Genomic DNA, 24,543 nt, shown 5'->3' on the forward strand with positions numbered 1-24,543 from the left:
AGAATTATAATTGGCCACGTGTAAAAAATGGTTTTGCAAAACCACTGTTAAAAAATATTGGCATGAACGAGCCTTTTCTTAAACGGTAATGACATAGATGAGCCAAACTTTTAACGAATAACATAAATGAGCCTTTTCTAAAAGTTCAATGGCATATTTGAGCCTTTTCCCTATTTTTTAAATAAAAATACACATCATTTATATAGTAACAAAGCTCAGTTGGACGAAATCAACTTATAATTTGAAGAACTTCATATTGTAGTTGAAATTTATTCAAAGAAAAGCACAAATACAAATTAGTCAAACAAGAACTAATAGAAATGATTTCAATCACCATCTCTACAAAAGAAGCTGAACTCTACGTTAGCCCTCTAGGACATCCATGAAATGAGAACGGGCTACAGGACGCTAAGTCCATCAGCAAATATAGCAGCAAAAGCATTCATTCGAGTTTTTGGCAAAGACAAACTAATTTCCAAATCTCCATAAGAGTCCTTAGACTTACTAAGAGACATCACTAAACCACTCCCGGAAAAAACAAAGTGCCATTTTTTTGGCTTTCCCCAACCAAAATCAGCTTCATATAAGTCATATTTTGGCGATCCAGCAATCGAAACATATCGACCCGTATTTGCCGCCGCATCAACTTCTTTCAACCAATCACCATTCAACATGTATTCTTTATCATTGTTCCTTTTATAAATAATTTCTCCAATCGATTCCGTTGCAATCGTAAATCCTTCATTTCCTACTAAATCAATATGCTTTGCACTTGCAATGTACCAAATGATACAATTCCCAAAATAAGATGAAGGAAGTGGTGGATCAAATCGCGCTCTGTAATTTACCGAACATCCAAAGTATTCCATTACGTTCTCATCTATTATTTCAGTCGCGTCCTCTGATTTTACCAAACAACTCCATGCATAACCACATGTTACGGTGTATGATGTTACATGAGTCAGGCTTGGTCGCCTTAATGATATTAAATTCTTGAGTTTTTCAATATGATCTTGTCCTATAGTAAATGTACCTCGAACTATGTTATTATCATGACAAGGAGTCACAATTATGTCACTCCTAATCTCTTTCTTATGTTTCTTTGTTTCTTCCCATATATAATCTCTTAGTCCATAAGAGTCTTTGACAATAGACCGATCATAAAACGGAATCATGAACTCATCATGATCATCATTTTCGTTGTTTTTGTTGAGCAAAGCCCATGACTTTATGAACCCTACTATGGTAGATGCGTCACCAACGACATGATGGCTTAAGAAAGAAATAGAAATGCCATGATTGGGAAAAAGTGTCACTTGAATAGCTAAAACCGGTGCAAATTGGACCCCGGATGCATCTTTAGGTTCCGCCATTTTAGGAACAAAGGGATGAAAATCATTAACGTTATGTGTATGATCATTACTAACAAGATAATCGAAATCCATGTCAGTACTTTCAGAAAAAGTAACAGAAACAGAATCTCCTGTTACATAACGTAGTTCAGGATAACCGGTAAAATTCCATGGACAAACAAGGTTGCCAGCTAGTGGTAGATAGTGTTTGAGAGTGAGTGAGAGTGAATGTTTGAGAGTAGGAATAATATTTTGAATGAAACTATTTTTGTCAATGTGGAGTTTATAGAATAAAATCCTTGGTACATGATTGTTATGAAATAGCCACAAAGTATCAAAGCTAGTTAAAGGGAGTGTTAGCTTATCTATGGCACATGTAGGTGGTGCAACTTGGCATTGCTCAATAATCGAAGCCATAATTTTGTTTGGTTAACAAAAGGGATATCAATATGTTTGGCTTATATAGCCGTAACTTTGTGATTCAGAGTAATTATGTTCTTTATTATAAAAAAGGAAAATAATTAAATATGTCATAGAAAAGGTTCATTTTATGCTATATATTAAAAGTTGGGAAAATGGTCTGAAGTATATTCGAACTTTGACCAAAATTGTTGTTACGATACCAAACTTTGGAAAGGACCTTTTACCCCCCTGCACTATTTAATAGTGTATTTTAAAGGTACATATGTGCCCACGTGAACATAAAAAAATATTGCATAATTATAAATAGTAATGTGTCCACGTGGGCACATATATACCTTTAAAATACACTATTAATAGTTCGGGGGTTCAATTAAATCCACTCCGTCAAATTTTTTTGTATTATACATATATAAATTATTTAATATCATTAATTTATATATGTATAATACAAAAATTTTATAAGTCTCTACTTCTCTTTTGTGATATTTAATAATATATATTTAGGTTTAATTGGCTCTATTTTATTAGGTTTAATAATATTGACACCAGCACGTAGAAGTGGTGGAGATCATTACATAGTATTATAATTAATATATAATCAGGTTTAATTGGCTCTATTTTATTAGGTTTAATAATATTGACACCAGCACGTAGAAGTGGTGGAGATCATTACATAGTATTATAATTTTTAAATTATAAGGAATTTGTTGTGTTATAGTAGGTAGCAGGGCAACATATCTGCTTTGGCACATAAAAGTACTTTTGTCATTTCAATTAAAAAAAATAGTATGGTTGGCTTGATCTTTAAAATTAATTATTTATTTTTCAAAACTTAAAATATCTCCTCTACAACTTTTAAAATGCAACTCTATGTCACCACTCAAAATTACAAGTTGTTATGGTACTTATGTCCCCAACCGATAGATAAGCTAACCCAACAAGTTTATCAATTCAACTTAATAAATAAGGTGGAAAGGTAAGCAACAAACAAAAATATCTCAAATACTTCAAAAGTATAGAATGTAAAAAGTTGAATACTATCCAAGATTTAGTGTCATATGTACAAGAACTTCGAAAAGATGATATAAGTCTGAAACTATATGACAAGTATAGACATAAGAAGTATCCTATCGGAATATCAAAACAATCTAATAAATAGAGATAGAGGAAGGTGTGGCCGTAGAATAACCAAGCAGCTCACCACAATTCCAAGATGATCCAAACTCAGACACAAAAGCTCTATGAGGTGTGCTCGTACTCAAAATCTAATCTGCACCACAAAAGAGTGCAACAAGTGTAGTATGAGTACGAAACCACGTGTACCTAGTACGTATCCTAGATCGATAATGAAAAAGTAGTGATATGAGTATATGAGAAAATCATCCTTTAATTTTATAAGTCTACATTATACTTATCAAACAAGTTTCATCAAATAGGGATTAATGAATCTCATGTAATGTTCAAATAACAATGAAGCATATAATCAAACAAGAATGAAGGATGTAATGTGATGCAATGCAATGCAACATCATGAAATGATATGCCTCAAATGTCAAGTACTCTTTCAACCGTATATATACGATACTTCTCGAAAATACATTGAGAGTACGTGACCCATGGGGGACTCGCGAGATATATCAATAGGTTCGATCTCCACGTGTCTGTGGGACAATCTCAACACACTATCATAAAATAAAAAATCCCACACATGTGCAATTTTTACGTGCCCAACTTATAATTATAACTCGATCTCAACACGGACGATCTCCATGTTAGGACCGAAATAATTAGGTGTAATGCGGAAGCTAGCAAAACAAACCTCGAAAGACCATGAGTAAGAAGACAAACGAGAAATATATCAAAAGACACGAAGATTTAACGTGGTTTGATCAATCGACTTACGTCCACAAAGGAGATGAGCAATCCACTATATAAATATGAGAGTACAAAATATAGAGAGAATTAACCTCAACCAATTCACTCGGAATACATAGTAGGTTCACACAAGTGATAACGTATCAAACTTGTGTCCTACAAATTCTCCCCCTAACCAAAACTCTCAAAGCCCCTAGGACTACATTATGAATGTTGATTAAGTTAGAAGGAACAAACCTATATTTACAGAGTCCTAAACCTTTTCCTACAAGAAAAAGACTATACAATCCAAAACCTTTTCCTAAAAGGAAAACATATTAATGGTAAGAAACTCAGGGCAAATAAAACCCAACAAATCTCCCCCTTAGCCTGAATTCTGACAAAATAAATTTGTCTACCTTCTTCACATAACCTTTAGGATCTTGCATCTCTTCTTCATCAAATCTACGCCTCGACACAAAGAACCTCGCTGAAATAATTGCTCCATAAAAAATCTTCATTAATGTCAAAAAGGTTGGTTGCGACAAGAACTACACTAGCCAAGATGAACACCCAATTTTTAACCTAGTTCAATCATCGATTATCGAACCATTGAACCTGGCTCCATCATTTAATCTGGTTGTGATACCACTTGTTAGGACCGAAATAAGCAGGTGTAATGCGAAAGCTAGCAAAGCAAACCTCGAAAGACCATAAGTAAGAAGACAAACAAGAAATATACCAAGAGACAAAGATTTAACGTGGTTCGGTCAATTAACCTACATCCACAAAGGAGCTAAGCAATCCACTATATAAACATGAGAGTACAAAATATAGAGAGAAATAACCTCAACCAATTCACTCGGAATACATGCGAGGTTCACACAAGTGATAACGTATCAAAATTGTGTCTCACAAATTCTCCCCTAACCAAAACTCTCAAAGCCCCTAGGACTACATTGTGAATGTTGATTAAGTTAGAAGGAAAAAACTTATATTTATAGAGTCTTAAAGTTTTTCCTACAAGAAAAAGACTAACCAATCTCAAACATTTTTCTAAAAGGAAAATCTATTTATGGTAAGAAATTCAGGGCAATTAATACCCAACAAATTTCCCCTTTGGCTTGAATTTCCAACAAGAAAAGGATTAGCCAATCCAAAAACTTTCTCTAAAAGGAAAACCTATTTATGGTAAGAAACTCAGGTCAAATAAAACCCAACACTCCACGTGTCAGACCTTTACTCATATTCAATCTCATGTCAATGCAGGTGCACAATATAATATCAATAGTACGTATCCTAGATCGATAATGAAAAAGTAGTGATATGAGTATATGAGAAAATCATCCTTTAATTTTATAAGTCTACATTATACTTATCAAACAAGTTTCATCAAATAGGGATTAATGAATCTCATGTAATGTTCAAATAACAATGAAGCATATAATCAAACAAGAATGAAGGATGTAATGTGATGCAATGCAATGCAACATCATGAAATGATATGCCTCAAATGTCAAGTACTCTTTCAACCGTATATATACGATACTTCTCGAAAATACATTGAGAGTACGTGACCCATGGGGGACTCGCGAGATATATCAATAGGTTCGATCTCCACGTGTCTGTGGGACAATCTCAACACACTATCATAAAATAAAAAATCCCACACATGTGCAATTTTTACGTGCCCAACTTATAATTATAACTCGATCTCAACACGGACGATCTCCATGTTAGGACCGAAATAATTAGGTGTAATGCGGAAGCTAGCAAAACAAACCTCGAAAGACCATGAGTAAGAAGACAAACGAGAAATATATCAAAAGACACGAAGATTTAACGTGGTTTGATCAATCGACTTACGTCCACAAAGGAGATGAGCAATCCACTATATAAATATGAGAGTACAAAATATAGAGAGAATTAACCTCAACCAATTCACTCGGAATACATAGTAGGTTCACACAAGTGATAACGTATCAAACTTGTGTCCTACAAATTCTCCCCCTAACCAAAACTCTCAAAGCCCCTAGGACTACATTATGAATGTTGATTAAGTTAGAAGGAACAAACCTATATTTACAGAGTCCTAAACCTTTTCCTACAAGAAAAAGACTATACAATCCAAAACCTTTTCCTAAAAGGAAAACATATTAATGGTAAGAAACTCAGGGCAAATAAAACCCAACAAATCTCCCCCTTAGCCTGAATTCTGACAAAATAAATTTGTCTACCTTCTTCACATAACCTTTAGGATCTTGCATCTCTTCTTCATCAAATCTACGCCTCGACACAAAGAACCTCGCTGAAATAATTGCTCCATAAAAAATCTTCATTAATGTCAAAAAGGTTGGTTGCGACAAGAACTACACTAGCCAAGATGAACACCCAATTTTTAACCTAGTTCAATCATCGATTATCGAACCATTGAACCTGGCTCCATCATTTAATCTGGTTGTGATACCACTTGTTAGGACCGAAATAAGCAGGTGTAATGCGAAAGCTAGCAAAGCAAACCTCGAAAGACCATAAGTAAGAAGACAAACAAGAAATATACCAAGAGACAAAGATTTAACGTGGTTCGGTCAATTAACCTACATCCACAAAGGAGCTAAGCAATCCACTATATAAACATGAGAGTACAAAATATAGAGAGAAATAACCTCAACCAATTCACTCGGAATACATGCGAGGTTCACACAAGTGATAACGTATCAAAATTGTGTCTCACAAATTCTCCCCTAACCAAAACTCTCAAAGCCCCTAGGACTACATTGTGAATGTTGATTAAGTTAGAAGGAAAAAACTTATATTTATAGAGTCTTAAAGTTTTTCCTACAAGAAAAAGACTAACCAATCTCAAACATTTTTCTAAAAGGAAAATCTATTTATGGTAAGAAATTCAGGGCAATTAATACCCAACAAATTTCCCCTTTGGCTTGAATTTCCAACAAGAAAAGGATTAGCCAATCCAAAAACTTTCTCTAAAAGGAAAACCTATTTATGGTAAGAAACTCAGGTCAAATAAAACCCAACACTCCACGTGTCAGACCTTTACTCATATTCAATCTCATGTCAATGCAGGTGCACAATATAATATCAATAAAAGGGGATTGTGATGGATCTCAATCAATCAAATATTGGTAGGACATATAATCACCTCAACTATCAGATATATACGGGTTCAATAAAGAAACATCCCCGCACAAAAGAAACCAAATCAATAATACATCAATTAATTCTCATATGTTTTGGCATTCGTAAATTACAATCTACGATTCTATAGTAATAAATTTTCCGATAGACCTTGGTACATTCTTACAAAAAGCTTAGCCTATGGTCGAATATAGCAGCAAAAACACTCATTCGAGTTTTGGGCAAAGACAAGCCAACCTCTAAATCTCCATCCGAATCTTTGTACTTGCTAATGGACATAGATATGCCAATACTATTATCAATAGAAATGATCTCTATTTTTTCTGGTCTACCCCAACCAAAATCAACATCATACAAATTAAACTTTGGTGATCCAGCAATTGTAAGTGTTCGTTTCATGTCAACAACACAAAATTCTCTATACCAACTACAATTCAAGATCAATTCCACATCCTTCATTTGATTCTTGATGGCCTCTCCAATGACTTCCACAGCTATTATAAACCCTTCATTTCCAACTAAGTCGACGCGACTTGCTTCTGAAGCAATCATGACTAGGCAATTACCGAAATAAGATTGAGGAAGTGGTGGATTGAGACGCGGTCTACAATCCGCTACACATCCAAAAATCTCCATAACATAATCATCTATCGTCTCTTCCTCAATCGCGAACTTTGACTTTATCAAGCAAGTCCATATATAAGGACAAGTTATTGTAAAAGATGTCACATAACTTAGGTTAGGTCATCTTGACAATATTAAATTCTTGAGCTTAACAATGTTATCTCGTTCTATAATAAATGTACCTCGAACTCTATCAAGAGAATGAGTCACAATTATGTCACCCATGTTTGACATATTTTGCTTCATTTCATCCCATATAGTCGTCCCTTGTTCATAAGGGTCTTTTACTACGGACCTATCATAAAATGGAATGAACTCATTCTCTAAGCATTGTTCATCACCGCCGAATTTGTTGAGTAAACCCTATGTTCTTATGAATTTCACTATGGTATTTCCATCACAAGCGACATGATGGTTACTAAAACCAACGGATATGCCAAGATTCGGAAAAAGTGTCACTTGAATGGATAAGACCGAGACTAGTTTGACCCCGAGTGCATCCTTAGGTTGTGCCAATTGAGGAATGAAGGGATAAAAATCCTTAGCATTTCAATGATGGTTACTTATGAGATGATTGAAATCCATATCAATCTCAGTAAAAGGAACAAATACAGAATCTCCTGTCACATAACGCAACTCAGGATAACCACTAGAATTTAGTGGACAAGCAATGTTGCCAGCTAAGGGTGTGTAGTGTTTGAGAGTGAGGGAGAGTGAATGTTTAAGAGTAGGAATAATGGTTTGAACGAAATTGAGTTTGGAAATTGGTAGCTTGTAGAATAAAATCCAACGTATATAGCCAAAACTGAACCATATATGATCAAAATAAGTTAGAGAGAGTGTTAGCTCAGTTGCGCCATCGTGGGGAGGTGGCGCAACTTGGCATTGCTCAATCAATAGTGAAGTCATTTCGTTTGGTTAAGTGATACACAAAGTAGTTGTTTGGCTTATCAATATCTAATGACTTTGAATGTGTGGCTGATACACAAAGTAGGTGTGGCTTATTTATCAAAATATACTAGACAAGAATATGAAAGTTGTCAAGTGGTTGTTGCTACTTGCGGACCGGTGCCAGATTTAGAATTTTCATTAGGGAAATTCAAGAATGTTTCGAGTTTGAATTTGAAAGGTAAATTTTTGAACTCCTAAACCACTGAGTCAACCCATAGTCTTGTGTTCAAGGGATTCATAATCTCTGTAACATCTCACACATAGAAACGACTAGAAAGAGTTTAAAATCTGAAAATGATTTTTGAAAGGAATAAGGAAATCTGGAAAAAATGTCCAAGTTAAGAAAGTGAGTTTTGGCCATTTTCAAACGGCCATAACTCCTATATCAGGATGATTTAGGAGAATTTATTGATATGGTTGGAAAACCCTTGGCGAGATCTTTCCAACGCCGCCGAGTTTGCGACATTCCGACATCGTATGAGTGAGATATACCTTCTGGAAGTTGGGCTGTTGGATTGAGGAAAGTCTCAATCCGGATTTAGGGAAGGGCAAAGTAGTCTTTTCTCTAATTAATTTCTTAATCGTTTTAGGGATTTCATGGGGTAAAAACATAACTTAATTCAGTTTTGAAAATTAGAATACGCTTAGGGCTTGGAGAAGAGAGAAAGAAAGAAAGAACGGGAGAAGAAGGCAAGAATTCGCCAAGATCATCCAAGCTTGCGAGTGGAATTCGTCGGGGGTGATCCCTATTAAGGTATGTGAGATATTTTAGTGATGGTTTAGTTCACCCACACACCAACTTGTTTCAATCCATTGGTTTTGAGTGGTTTACATGTTGAAGAAGTGAGGTTCTTCAAGAACAAATTGTAGAATTCTTGTTAATTGAGTTGTTGATGCTTGGGGGTGAGTTGATTCATGTTTTCGGGTTGTTTTTTGAGTTAGATTGGTTGTATATTGAGGGTACAATTGATCCTAAGTGTTTGGGGAAAGAACTATGGAAGTTAGGAGAGTTTAGAGATAAAAAACGGAAGAGAAAAGTCGAAAGTCACTGTGCAAAAAGGGTTGGGCGTCTCACCTGCCAGAGCACCACAAAAACTTCTCTGAAGTTTGGCCTCTGGTACATCGCGCCAGCAAGAGTGCTAGTCAAACTTCTCTGAAGTTTGAGGACTGGATCCCCGCGCCTCTCAGAGCACCAGGGACGCCAGTTCTCCCCATACGTTCCTCACCTTTTTGTACTTGTTCCTAAGTGATGTACCTATGTTTCCTAGTCGATTCTAACACTCTAAGGTACATCTAAAATCATGAAATCATCCATAAACATGAAATCATGAACCTTGAATCCATAATCCAATTCAAGGAAAGTTAAGATCAAAGTCAAAGAAGTTAAGAGTCAAAAGTTAAGAGAAGTTTATAAAGTTTTTTCAAAAGTCTTTCACAAACGTTTTAACTTTGTTCTAAGACTTAAGTTTTAAGTTAAGCAAAGAGTAAAGATTGAAGTCATTTCTTCAAAAGAGTATATCGGGACTATGTATTCCCAAAGAGTAAATGTTTTCACATTTAAACAAGAAAGGAAACTGAGATTTCAAAAGAGTCTTTGAGCTAGTTTTGAGCAAGAAAAGGGAACCTCGATTCCAAGAGAGCTTTTAAGCTAAGTTTTGAGTAATCATCTCAAACCAAAGAAAGAAGTTTGTTTTAAAAACATATGAGCTAAGTATATTTTGGAAGTAGTATTGAGCACCGATATGGGGATGCGAGTTCATAGTAACTCAAGTCTCCATAAACCATGTAGTCATCATGGGTAGTAAAGGATCATACTTTTTAGATGAATCTTTAAGATGCTTTTAGCATAGACTATTGGATTCACTAAGTTAAGTGTTATATATGACGGCAAAGTATAAGACAGTTCTGATAGCATGGGCAAGACGTTGTATCACCACTTAGGCTCATAGTGGTGGTTGTCGGTTAGAGAATCTCTCACAAAAGTTATATTACTTTTATATTTAAGTAAAATTGAGTTTGTTATTGCGTAATCTTTAACGAACTAAGTTGTTTACACTATTTTACAAGCTTTATATATATTGCATGTGTCTTATTGCTTTATATTGAGTTCAGTTGTTCATAAGTTAAACAGAGCCAAGTTAAGTGTTCCTTTGTACTCCTTTCAAGCTTAAGTTGTGGTTTAGCAATACAACTCACATACTCGTACATTCAATGTACTGATGCCAGTTGGCCTGCATCTTATTATGATGCAGACGCAGGTACCAGGATCAGCATTTAGCGCGCCGTTGATCCAGTTGAGCACTCCAGAGTCAGTGGTGAGCCTCCTTGCATTCTGGAGCACTTTTTTATATCTCTTTCTTAGTTTTTTCTTTATTAGGATGTTGTGGGGTCTGTCCCAACATCCATCTCAGTATTATAGAGGCTTCATAGACAGTCAAATAATTAGTATTGAGTCTCTCATCTATGTAATTGCAGATACTTTGTTTTGAGACATAAGTTGCCATTTTTGGCTAAGATATTATCATATAAACTATTCCATTGAGTTTATTCTGTTGAGTTAAGTCTTCCACTGAGTTTAGTAAGCCAGACCAAGGGTCCACTTGGGGCCATTAATGGTCTTCGAGTGCCGATCACGTCTAGGGTGTAGGCTCGGGGCTTGACAAACTTGGTATCAGAGCACAGAGTTCAAGAGTCCTAGGGAGTCCATGAAGCCGTGTCTTTAGGGTCCTAGTTATCGGTGTGAAGCGTGCCACATCTATAATTAGGAGGCTACAACATTTAGGAAATTCTTCACTTATTTCATATCCATCTTGTGCCTTAGAGTTTATCTCTAATTAGTGCTTGTGCGTGTTACAGATAACCACGCCTCCACGAAGCGCAACACGAAGTCGTCCAGCTAGGACAAATGTTGAACCACAAGAGCAAGGGGTACCTAATGCACCAAACGTGCAACCTTAGGGCGAGGTTACTAATGCTGAATTTCGTGAGGCTATTCAGATGCTGAGCCAAGCTGTGACTAACCTGGATGGGCAGCCAAGAGGACCAAGACAAGATGAGGGTGACACTTCGAGGATTCGCGAATTCTTGAGAATGAATCCTCCTAGTTTCACTGGTTCGGTCACTACTGAGGATCCGAAAAAATTTATTGAGGAACTGAAAAAGGTTTTTGAGGTAATGCATGTTGTTGACACTGGAAGGGTTGAACTAGATGCATATCAACTGAAGGATGTTGCTAGAATATGGTTCGATCAGTGGAAAGGGGGTCGACCTGAGAATGCACCACATTCTAGTTGGGCTTGTTTCGAAGAAGCCTTCTTGGGATGTTTCTTTCCTCGAGAACTGAAGGAGGATAAGGTACGATAATTTCTTACACTGAAACAGGATTCCTTGAGTGTGCATGAGTATGGGTTGAAGTTCACCCAGTTGTCCCGCTATGCTCCTGAAATGGTTAAGGACACGAGGAGCAGAATGAGCTTGTTTATTGCTGGATTGGGCCGTCTATCAAGCAAAGAGGGCAGGGCAGCGATGCTGATAGGTGACATGGACATATCAAGGTTGATGGTTTATGTTCAGCAGGTTGAGGAAGAGAAGTTGAAGGACATAGAAGAGTTCAGAAATAAGAAGGCGAAGACAGGGAATGAGTCTGGGCAGCAGAAAGGCAATGTGAATCGTTTGTCCTTTCAGTAGAAGCAAAAGGGACCTGCTCCATCATCTGCTAGTGCACCTGCACCTCGAAACAAAGGCGAATATTATGGTCAGAATTCGCAGAACTTCAGAGCTAAACTAGCACAGTCCCAAGGTAGTGTGGCACAAGGAGGTAGTTGGGCTCATGCATGTGCTAAGTGTGGGAGAACCCACCCAGGTAAGTGTCGTGATGGCTTGACAAGTTGTTTCAAGTGTGGACAAGAGGGACACTTCTTGAAAGAGTGTCCTAAGAATAAGCAAGGTAGTGGAAATCCAGGCAATAGATCCCAGTCTTCATCAGTTGCTCCACCAGACAGGGCTGCACCTAGAGTAGGAGCTACTTCTGGTACTGGAGGAGGAGCAAACCACCTCTATGTATTCACCAGTCGCCAAGAGCAAGAGAACTCTCCAGATGTTGTCACTGGTATGATCAAAGTCTTTGCTTTTGATGTTTATGCTTTGCTAGACCCAGGAGCAACTTTATCTTTTGTAACCCCTTATGTTGCAAATAAGTTTGATGTTATTCCTGAGAAACTTTGTGAACCCTTCTGTGTTTCTACACCTGTTGGGGAGTCTATTCTAGATGAGCGAGTTTATCATGATTGTATCATTTCCATCAATCACAAAGACACCATGGCTGATCTAGTTGAACTAGACATGGTAGATTTCAATGTCATTCTAGGTATGGATTGGCTCCATGCATGTTATGCATCAATAGATTGTAGAACTCGAGTTGTCAAGTTTTAGATTCCTAATCAACCAGTTATAGAGTGGAGTAGTAGTTCAGCAGTGCCTAAGGGTCGTTTCATTTCGTACCTTAAGGCAAGAAAGTTAGTTTCAAAGGGTTGTATTTATCACTTAGTTCAAGTTAATGACTCAAGTGCTGAGGTATCTCTCATTCAGTCAGTTCCTATAGTAAAAGAGTTTCCAGAAGTTTTTCTTGATGATCTACTCGGAGTCCCTCCTGAGAGAGAAATATACTTCGGTATAGACGTCATTCTAGACATTCGTCTTATCTTTATTCCGCCATACAGAATAGCACCAGCAGAGTTGAAAGAGCACTTAAAAGATCCAGTCTTGTTTGTGAGAAAGAAAGATGGTTTCCTTAAGATGTGTATAGATTACCGTCAATTGAACAAGGTTACCATCAAGAACAAGCATCCTCTTCCAAGAATTGATGATCTTTTTGATCAACTTCAGGGTGCTTCTTGTTTTTCTAAGATAGACCTCAGATCTGGCTACCATCAGTTAAAAGTAAGGGAGTGTGATATTCCCAAGACAACATTCAACACTCGTTATGGTCATTATGAGTTTCTGGCCATGTCGTTCGATTTAACTAATGCACCAACAACGTTCATGGACCTTATGAATAGAGTCTTCAAACCTTATTTAGATATGTTTGTTATCGTCTTCATTGATGACATACTAATCTATTCAAGAAATGAAGAAGATCATGCTAGTCATCTCAAAATAGTTTTTCAGACTTTGAAAGATAAGGAATTGTATGCTAAGTTCTCAAAATGTGAGTTTTGGCTTGAGTCTGTGGCATTCTTGGGCCACATAGTTTCCAGTGATGGGATTAAAGTTGAAACTCAGAAGATAGAGGCAGTGCAGAGTTGGCCTAGACTCATATCTCCAACTGATATTAGAAATTTCTTGGGTTTGGCTGGCTATAATAGAAGGTTTGTGGAGGGGTTCTCGTCTAACTCATCCCCTTTGACCAAGTTGACTCAGAAAACAGTGAAGTTTCAATGGTCTGAAGCTTGCGAGAGAAGCTTTCAAGAATTGAAGAAGAGGTTGACTAGTGCCCCCATTTTCACCTTACCAGAAGGTACTCAAGGTTTTGTGGTGTATTGTGATGCATCTAGAGTTGGTTTGGGTTGTGTATTAATGCAGAATGGCAAAGTCATAGCTTATTCTTCCAGACAGTTGAAAGTTCATGAGAAGAACTACCCAACCATGACTTAGATTTGGCCACTGTAGTTTTCGCCTTGAAGATTTGGCAACACTACTTGTATGGTGTTCATGTTGATATATTCACTGATCACAAGAGCTTGCAATATGTGTTCACTCAGAAAGAGCTCAATCTCAGACAGAGGAGGTGGTTGGAATTACTCAAGGATTATGACATGAGTATTCTTTACCACCCAGGTAAGGCTAATGTGGTTGCTGATGCTTTAAGCAGGTTATCTATGGGTAGTACCACCCATGTTGAGGAAGAAAAGAGGGAGTTAGCCAAAGATGTGCACATACTTATACGCTTGGGAGTCAGACTCATGGACTCCACAGAAGGAGGAATAATGGTGACGAACGGGGCAGAATCATCACTAGTGTCAGAAGTGAAGGAAAAGCAAGACCAAGACCCCATTTTGCTTGACTTGAAGGCAAATGTTCAAAAGCAAAGAGTGTTAGCTTTTGAACGAGGGGGAGATGGTGTATTGAAATACCAAGCTAGCTAGATTGTGTGTACCAATGGTGGATGAACTCCAAGAGAGAATCATGGAGGAAGCTCATAGCTCCAGATATTCCATCCATCCGGGTTCCACCAAAATGTACCGTGATTTGAGAGAAGTATATTGGTGGAATGGTATGAAGAAGGACATTGCTGAATTTGTTGCTAAGTGTCCAAATTGCCAACAAGTGAAAGTAGAGCACCAAAGACCCGGTGGTTTGGCGGCTCAGAATATAGAACTTCCGGAATGGAAGTGGGAGATGATCAATATGGATTTCATCACAAGCTTGCCAAGGTCTTGCAGACAACATGATTCTATTTGAGTGATTGTCAATATGATGATGAAATCTGCCCACTTTTTACTGGTAAAGACTACCAACTCAGCAGAAGATTATGCTAAGCTTTATATTCAAGCGGTGGTAAGACTTCATGGGGTTCCAGTCTCCATTATTTTTGATAGAGGTGCACAATTCTGGAAATATTTTAAGAAAGGTTTGGGATCAAAGGTGAACTTGAGTACTGCCTTTCATCCTCAGACAGATGGGCAAGCAGAGCGTACCATTCAGACCTTAGAAGATATGTTGAAGGCTTGCGTGATTGATTTGAAGGGGAATTGGGATGATCACCTACCTCTCATAGAGTTTGCTTATAACAACAGTTTTCACGCTAGCATCCAAATGGCTCCTTATAAAGCTCTTTATGGGAGAAGATGCAGATCTCCTATTGGGTGGTTTGAAGTTGGTGAAGCAGGGTTGATAGGACCAGATTTGGTTCACCAAGCTATGGAAAAGGTAAAGGTGATTCAAGAGAGGCTGAAAACGGCACAGAGTCGTCAAAAATGCTACACAGATGTTACGAGAAGGCCACTAGAGTTCGAAGTAGATGATTGGGTGTATCTAAAAGTTTCACCCATGAAGGGTGTTATGAGGTTTAGTAAGAAGGAGAAACTTAGTCCTCGGTATATTGGGCCTTATCGAATCGATTTCACCTATGAAGGGTGTCATGAGGTTTGGTAAGAAGGGGAAACTTAGTCCCCGGTATATTGGACCTTATCGCATAGTCAAGAGGATTGGCAATGTAGCTTATGAGTTGGAGCTACCACAAAAGTTATCAGCGGCACATCCAGTATTTCACATCTCCATGTTGAAGAAGTGCATGAGAGATCCTTCATTGATAGTATAAACTGAAAACGTGGGGATTAAAGAAAATTTATCTTATGAGGAGATTCCAGTTCAGATTTTAGATCGCCAAGTTCGCAAGTTGGGGACAAAAGAAGTTGCATCAGTCAAAGTTCTTTGGAGGAACCAATTTGTTAAAGAAGCTACTCGGGAAGCTGAGGAGGACATGAAAATGAGATATCCCCATCTCTTTGAATCTGGAGAGAACGCAGTTGAAGGTAATAATTCTCTTCTTAGTACTCCTTGAATTATTGAGTAAGCATATGTTACTTGTTTTGCTTGTTGAGTGTTGAACTTGATGTTACCACCCTTAGCATAGTGAAATAAAGCTCATTCGAGGACGAATGTTCCCAAGGGGGAGATATTGTAACATCTCGCACCTAGAAACGACTAGAAAGTGTTTAAAATCTGAAAATTATAATTTTTGAAAGGAATAAGGAAATCTGGAAAAAATGTCCAAGTTAAGAAAGTGAGTTTTGGCCATTTTCAAACGGCCATAACTCCTAGCTTAGGATGAGTTATGAGCAATTATTGATATGGTTGAAAAACCCTTGGAGAGATCTTTCCAACGCCGCCAAGTTTGCCACATTCCGACATCGTATGAGTGAGATATGCCTTCCGGAAGTTGGGTTGTTGGATTGAGGAAAGTTTCAATCCGGATTTAGGGAAGGGCAAAGTAGTCTTTTCTCTAATTAATTTCTTAATTCGTTTTTAGGGATTTAATGGGGTAAAAACATAACTTAATTCAGTTTTGAAAAATTAGAATACGCTTAGGGCTTGGAGAAGAGAGAAAGAAAGAAAGAACGGGGAGAAGAAGGCAAGAATTCGCCAAGATCATCCAAGCTTGCGAGTGGAATTCGTTGGTGGTGATCCCTATTAAGGTATGTGAGATCTTTTAGTGATTGGGTTAGCTCACCCACACACCAACTTGTTTCAATCCATTGGTTTTGAGTTGTTTACATGTTGAAGAAGTGAGATTCTTGAAGAACAAATTGTAGAATTCTTGTTGGCTGAGTTGTTGATGCTTGGGGGTGAGTTGATTCATGTTTCCGAGTTGTTTTTTGAGTTAGATTGGTTGTATATTGAGGGTACAATAGATCCTAAGTGTTTGGGGGAAAGAACTATGGAAGTTAGGAGAGTTTAGAGATGAAAAACGAAAGAGAAAAGTCGAAAGTCGCTGGGCAAAAAGGGTTGGGCGTCTCGCCTGCCAGAGCACCACAAAAACTTCTCTGAAGTTTGGCCTCTAGCACGTCGCGCCAGCTAGAGCTCCAGTCAAACTTCTCTGAAGTTTGAGGATTGGAGCCCCGCGCCTCTCAGAGCACCAGGGACGCCAGTTCTCCCCATACGTTCCTCACCTTTTTGTACTTGTTCCTAAGTGATGTACCTATGACACTCTAAGGTACATCAAAACATCATGAAATCATCCATAAACATGAAATCATGAACCTTGAATCCATAATCCAATTCAAGGAAAGTTAAGATCAAAGTCAAAGAAGTTAAGAGTCAAGTCTAGAAGTTAAGAAGCAAGTCAAAGTAAAGTTTCTTAAAGTTTTCAAGAGTCTTTATTAAACGTTTTAGCTTTGTTTTAAGGATAAAGTTTCAAGTTAAGTAAAGAGTAAAGAGTTGAGTTCATTTCTCGAAAAGGTATTAGGGAACTAAGTATTCCCAAAGAGTTTATAAATGTTTTCACGTTGAGCAAGAAAAGGGAACCTCGATTCCAAGAGAACTTTTAAGCTAAGTTTTGAGTAATCATCTCAAACCAAAGAAAGAAGTTTGTTTTAAAACATATAAGCTAAGTAGATTTTAGGAGTAGTATTAAGCACTGATATGGGGATGCGAATTCATATTAACTCAAGTCTCCATAAACCATGTAGCCATCATGGGTAGTAAATGATCATACTTTTTAGAATGAATCCTTAAGATGCTTTTAGCATAGACTAGTGGATCCACTAAGTTAAGCGTTCTATATGACGGCAAAGTATAGGACAGTTCTGGCAGCGTGGGCAAGACGCTATATCACCACTTAGGCTCATTGTGGTGGTTGTCGGTTAGAGAATCTCCTACAAAAGTTATATTACTTTTATATTTAAGTAAAGTTGAGTTTGTTATTGCTTTATCTTTAACAAACTAAGTTGTTTACACTGTTTTACAAGCTTTATATATATTGCATGTGTCTTATTTCTTTATATTGAGTTCAGTTGTTCATGAGTTAAATAGAGCCAAGGTAAGTGTTCCTTTGTACTCCTTTCAAGCTTAAGTTATGGTTTAGCATTCCAACTCGCATACTCGTACATTCAATGTAATGATGCCAGTTGGCCTGCATCTTATTATGATGCAGACGCAGGTAACCAGGATCAGCATCCAGCGCGCCGTTGATCCAATTGAGCACTCCAGAGTCAGTGGTGAGCCTCCTTGCATTCTGGAGGACTCTTTTATTTCGCTTTCCTAGTTTTTTATTTATTTGGATGTTGTGGGGTCTGTCCCAACATCCATCTCAGTATTATAGAGGCTTCATAGATAGTCAGACAGTTAGTATTGAGTCTCTCATCTATGTATTTGCAGATACTTTGTTTTGAGACATAAGTTGACATTTTTGGCTAAGATGTTATCATTTAAACTATTGCATTGAGTTTATTCTGTTGAGTTAAGTCTTCCGCTGAGTTAAGTAAGTAAGACCAAGGGTCCGCTTGGGGCCAACAATGGTCTCTGAGTGCCGGCCACGTCCAGGGTGTAGGCTCGGGGCGTGACAATCTCTCTCTTTATATATAAAAAAAAACATTAATATCTTACCTTCACAATGTAATTACCGTGTATAAAAGGATTTCAAATTAGATAAAATTATCTTTTTTGTTATTTCTCTTATAGTAATTAGAATCTTAAAATTAATTAAAGTTTCAACAATTAAACCTTTTTATATCTAAAAAATATGAAAACTCCTAAATGTAGCAAATAGAAATGGAATTTGATCATTTTGGTTTCACCAGAGTAGGTGAACATTAAAAGTAAATAAATAAGTACTATCTTGGTTACATCTTTAACACGTGCTACCCTTTGTTCTTTCCTAGTTTTGTATTATATTTTCAAAAAATAAATTTATATTACCAACCACACTCATTATTTCTCTGTTAAATTAACTTTTTATTCTTTAACGTCCTCCTTCAAGCTAAATGGTATGAAGATATTCTTCATTCTAAAAAAATAGATTATAAGATTTTTACAGAGTTTAAGTGTCTCTTAAAAATAAGAAGACTAATTTGAGAAGACTTTATGTATTTTCCTATAATTAAACCTTAAGAAGGTTGTCAAAAGAAAAGTATAATATACAGTAGTACATTTTCTTTTAGAAGAAACATTATACTAGTCTTGAAGGTACAAAATGCATAAACAAAACAAAAAAACTTATTCGGATGTACAAAGATCTAATGAACACGTTATCAGCATGATTGTTCTACTATTGAAGGATTGAAGCAAAGTAAATATAAAGAAGGTAAAAGTATTTGTGTTTATTTTTCTCTCGGGAACAAGGTAAATTACTATATAATCTATTTTATATTTTACTTTTGATTATGCATCATTAGTCTTCTTACCATCTCAAAGTCGTATGAGTCTAGCAAGTCGCTTTTACTTTGAGCAAACTTTTAATTTGATCACTTATTTATTTAAAAAGAAAAGTTAATTTTGTAAGTTAATAATTTGTAAAGAAATTGTTCTTTATGATCTTGTTTTATTAAAAGATAAATTATTGAGTTATGTGGTATATACATACTGATTGGATTTGGTTACCTTTGTACCTCTTGATTTTTCTTTATATAAACATTTACTTGTTGAGTTATCAATATATTATTTGTACTAACAAAGTTTGTTTTGTGGATATTTCAAAATGATTAGTAAATTATGTTAATCTTCATAACAATATTGAGATAGAATGTTAAAAGGTTTTAATTTATTTTAACTTGGGACTTTTATATGATTCCAACATGTTGCTCTAATTAATTGATTTTGTTCATTTTTCTTATGCTTTAAGTCAAATTTAGATTATATTTATGGTTTTCGATATTTATTTTTTTGGTAACGTATTTGGTTTATCAAGACATTGATTGAGGGTAAGACGGTGAATTCAAGTTTCACCGCACCAAGTGGGTAAGACATCGTGTTAAAGTCTCAGTGCACCATGATAATAAAAAGTTGGGTTCAAATCCCATTGATTTATGACCAAAGGCGTCTTTATATGGGTAAGACATTGAGTTTAAGTCCTAATGCACTATAGTGGTGATATGATGATGACTAACATAAAGATGTATACTTTTGACTGAAAGTCATGAAATTTGCCTAATTAATTTGCTCCATTCTCTTATGTGAATGTGGTAGCTAGTACATAATATGTCTGAAAAATGACAAGTGGTTGAATGTATGAATATGGGTGTGGTAAAATGTTAATGGTCACCATTGTGGTAATTAAAAGGAAGAACATTATGAGTTCTTAAGATGGTCCTTCAAATGTGAAGGTAATTTTATCCATTAAATTGGTATGAAAGGTTATTGGACACATTGTTTCTTAAGATGCTCCTTCAAATGTGAAGGTAATTTTTATCCATTAAAATGGTATGAAAAGTTATATGTCACATTGTTGTTGGTGCAACCCAATTTGAAAAGTTTTGTAAATCCTCCATCAAAATAAAGGAATACAAAGTGGTAGTACATTTGGTACATTTGACCTCTTAAAGTGATGTTGAGGTGAGTCACATAACAGATACATGAGAATCTCCTGTCACATAACATAACTCAGGATAACCACTCGAATTTAGGGGACAAGCAATGTTGCCAACTAAGGGTGTGTAGTGTTTGAGAGAGAGGGAGAGTGAATGTTTAAGAGTAGGAACAATGGTTTGAACGAAATCGAATTTGAAAATTGATAGCATGTAGAATAAAATCCGACGTATATAGCCAAAACCGAACCACATATGATCACAATAAGTTAGAGGAAGCGTTAGCTCAGTTGCGCTGCCGTGGGGCGGTGGCGCAACTTGGCATTGCTCTCAGTACTGAAGTCATTTTCGTTTGGTAAAGTAATACACAAAGTAGTTAGGTTTGGGTTATTAATATATCTAATCTTTGAATGTGTGGCTGATGCACAAAGTAGGTGTGGCTTATATATATCAATATTACCTTATATATAAGCCAACAATAAAAAGGACTAACGTTGCAGTACTTAATTGTACATTATATTAAGTGAGTTGTACTATTTATATTTTATCCATACTTATCTTTATTTTACCTTATCATCTTTATTTTCCAAAATTATTTTTTGAACGAGTGTCAACTGTAACATGTCTAATATTGATATCAATGACTTAGGTTTAATTAATTGAGAACTATAACAATAATTTATGTAGAGTTGGAAAAATAGGGCAATTAATTGAAGGCTATAACAATATTACCTTATATATAAGCCAACAACAAAAAGGACTAATGTTGCAGTACTTAATTGTACATTATGTTATGTGAGTTGTACTATTTATATTTTATCCATATTTACCTTTATTTTACCTTATCATCTTTATTTCCCAAATTATTTTTTGAATGAGTGTCAACTGTCACATGTCTAATATTGATATCAATCAACTTAGGTTTAATTAATTGAGAGTTATAACAATAATTAATGTAGAGTTGGAAAATAGGCAATTAATTGAAGGCTATAACAATAATCAATGGTAGCTATTTTTAAAGAAATTGGCTACAATTGCAATTCAAAATTAGGACAAAAAAGCAAAAAAAAAAAAACTAACAATCCAAGTCTCCCAAAATTAGCTAATTCATGCGTGCTACAAAGGCAAGCATATGAATTGTGCTTCTTCACCCTAAATTTAAGCCATCCAATGCATTAATTTGTTCGGTTGAAATTTGTCATGATCCCTAATTCTTTGTTATGCCTTCCTCTCTAGGTGGATGACTTTCTAACAATAACACACTTATGTCAGGGACCAAATACAAATGGAGAAAGCAATTTGAAATACAAATGGAGAAAGAAAATTGAAAAGGCTAGAGTGGTATTTAACTGTTGCATAAAAGTCACTTCCTTTTTATGGGTTTAAACGGAACTTTCCTCCTGAATCATATTTTATTTTACTTTTTCTGAAAGGTACAAATGTACCGCTGAAGAAGCACCAACATCCATGTGAAAAAAAATCTGCTTGAAAAAATGAAAGTTAGATTACTGTCAACCGTTGCAAGATCAAGAGAAACCTTTTAGGATCTATCATTAATATTTTTAGCATTGTTAGTAGTGTAATTTTCAACTAAAAATTGTGTGAATTACAATTTTCGTTTGATGACAGAGATTATTTTTTTTTGGTTAATTCTCAAAATTACAATTGTTGATGATTCCTTCCCATGTAGTGATTATTTTATGAAATCAATGCATATCAATTGTTGAAACATTCAGGTGTAGTTATTTTGGTTGTCATACAAACCTAACTATGCACTAACTATATCTTTTTTATGGTACTAATACATTATTAACTTGATGCTAATACAATTTGTAATGACAAAAAATTTAAGATAAGATATATCTTTTGGTCCATTTTTTTTTAATAATAAATATTGCATATTTGAACACATTAAGAATCAAATTGTTGGGCTTAGACCACGTGCATCGCACGGGCATCACTTTCTAGTATACAAGACAAGAATATGAAAGTTTTCAAGTGGTTGTTGCTACTTGCGGATCAGTGCCAAATTTAGAATTTTCATTAAAGGAATTCAAGAATGTCTAGGGTTTGAATTTGGAAATTTTGAAATCCTAAATCACTGAGTCAATCTCTAGTCTTGTGTTCAACGGATTCAAAATTTCTTTCTCCCTATATATATATATGGTATAAAAGGATTTGGGTAATTACATACCCAAATGTAATTACCATAAATGAAATGATCATCCTTTTTTAATCATTTATAAAAGGATTTCACATTAGATAAAATTATATTTTTTTGTTATTTCTCCAATCATAATTAGAATCTTAAAATTAATTAAAGTTTGAACAATTAAACCTTTTTATATTTAAAAAAATATATAAAAACTCCTAAACGTAGCAAGTAGGAATGGAATTTGATCATTTTGGTTTCACCACAATAAGTGAACATTAAAAGTAAATAAATAAGTACTATATTGGTTACATCTTTAACACGTGCTACCCTATGTTCTTTTATAGTTTTGTATTATATTTTCAAAATTCAAATAATAAATTTATATTACCAACCACGCTCATCATTTGTGTTGAATTAACTTTTTATTCTTCAACGCCCTCCTTCAAACTAGGTGGTATGAAGTAGAATGTATTATAAGATTTTTGCAGAGTTTAAGTGTCTCTTTAAAATAAGAGGACTAATTTGAGGAGACTTTATGTATTTTCCTATCATTAAATTATACCTTAAGAAGGTTGTCAAAAGAGAAGTATACGTAGTACATTTTCTTTGAGAAGAAACATTATACTCTTAAAGGTGCAAAATGCATAAACAAAACAAAAAAGCTTATTCGGATGTGCAAAGAACTAATATCAAGCAATTGAATAAGAAAGCCAAGACACAGGTAGGAATCCTTGCCAAATCCTCAAACACTCAGACTTGGTATAGAAAGCTAAGCCCGTGAGTGAATATAGCAGCAAAAGCATTGATTCGAGTTTTAGACAAAGACAAGCCAATCTCTAAATCTCCATCAAAGTCCTTAGATTTACTAAGAGACATCGAAATTCCACCATCATCATTGTCAAGAGAAATGAATTATAACTTCGCGGCCCTTCCCCATCCGAAATCAGCAGCATATAAGTCAAGTTTTTGCTATCCAGCAATTCAAAAAAATTGAATTAGGTCTACGTTCACTACAACAAATATGATATATAGCTACGAAATTGTTAGCTACGACATAAAATTCGTCGCTAATTATTTACTTTTCGTGACAAAAATTACTTTTTGTGCTTAAATATATGAGACATATACTTTTAGTTACGAAACATAAAAGTTTGTGGCAAAGTTTTGTCCACTAAAATTTCCCACCAAAAAATGAATTGATGTCATTTATTGAGTACTGTCAGTCACGAATTTAAAGTTATCAGTGACACATTATTTTGTCACAAATGATGTATCTAATTCGTAACAAATTTTATTTGTCTTAAAATTAATTTATTTTTGGACACAAAATAATTTTGTCTCAAAAAATATGTTATTACAATAGTGACAAATAAAAGTTTGTAGTTAATTATTATAAGCTTTAGCTATAAAAATTTAGATTTAATTGTGACATTTATTTTCGTCACTAATAATATGAACATTCATTATTATTATTATTATTATTATTATTATTATTATTATTATTATTATTATTATTATTATTATTATTATTATTATTATTATTATTATTATTATTATTATTATTATTATTATTATTATTATTATTATTATTATTATTATTATTATTATTATTATTATTATTATTATTATTATTATTATTATTATTATTATTATTATTATTATTATTATTATTATTATTATTATTATTATTATTATTATTATTATTATTATTATTATTATTATTATTATTATTATTATTATTATTATTATTATTATTATTATTATTATTATTATTATTATTATTATTATTATTATTATTATTATTATTATTATTATTATTATTATTATTATTATTATTATTATTATTATTATTATTATTATTATTATTATTATTATTATTATTATTATTATTATTATTATTATTATTATTATTATTATTATTATTATTATTATTATTATTATTATTATTATTATTATTATTATTATTATTATTATTATTATTATTATTATTATTATTATTATTATT

General features: G+C 34.7%; 1 protein-coding gene and 1 pseudogene across 1 annotated transcript; both read right to left on the reverse strand.

Annotated features, from left to right (window-relative positions):
• Positions 1-237: 237 nt before the first annotated feature.
• On the reverse strand, positions 238-1,769 carry LOC102597367 (anthocyanidin 3-O-glucoside 6''-O-acyltransferase-like). The gene has a single exon (XM_006361013.2). The coding sequence runs from the start codon at positions 1,767-1,769 to the stop codon at positions 399-401; it is 1,371 nt and encodes a 456-aa protein (XP_006361075.1). The 3' UTR covers positions 238-398.
• Positions 1,770-6,910: 5,141 nt separating this feature from the next.
• LOC102597691 (anthocyanin 5-aromatic acyltransferase-like) lies at positions 6,911-8,321 on the reverse strand (annotated as a pseudogene).
• Between the last annotated feature and the right edge of the window lie 16,222 nt (positions 8,322-24,543).

This window comes from Solanum tuberosum, unplaced genomic scaffold (genome assembly GCF_000226075.1).
Source record: "Solanum tuberosum cultivar DM 1-3 516 R44 unplaced genomic scaffold, SolTub_3.0 scf00338, whole genome shotgun sequence".
Taxonomy (NCBI): domain Eukaryota; kingdom Viridiplantae; phylum Streptophyta; class Magnoliopsida; order Solanales; family Solanaceae; genus Solanum; species Solanum tuberosum.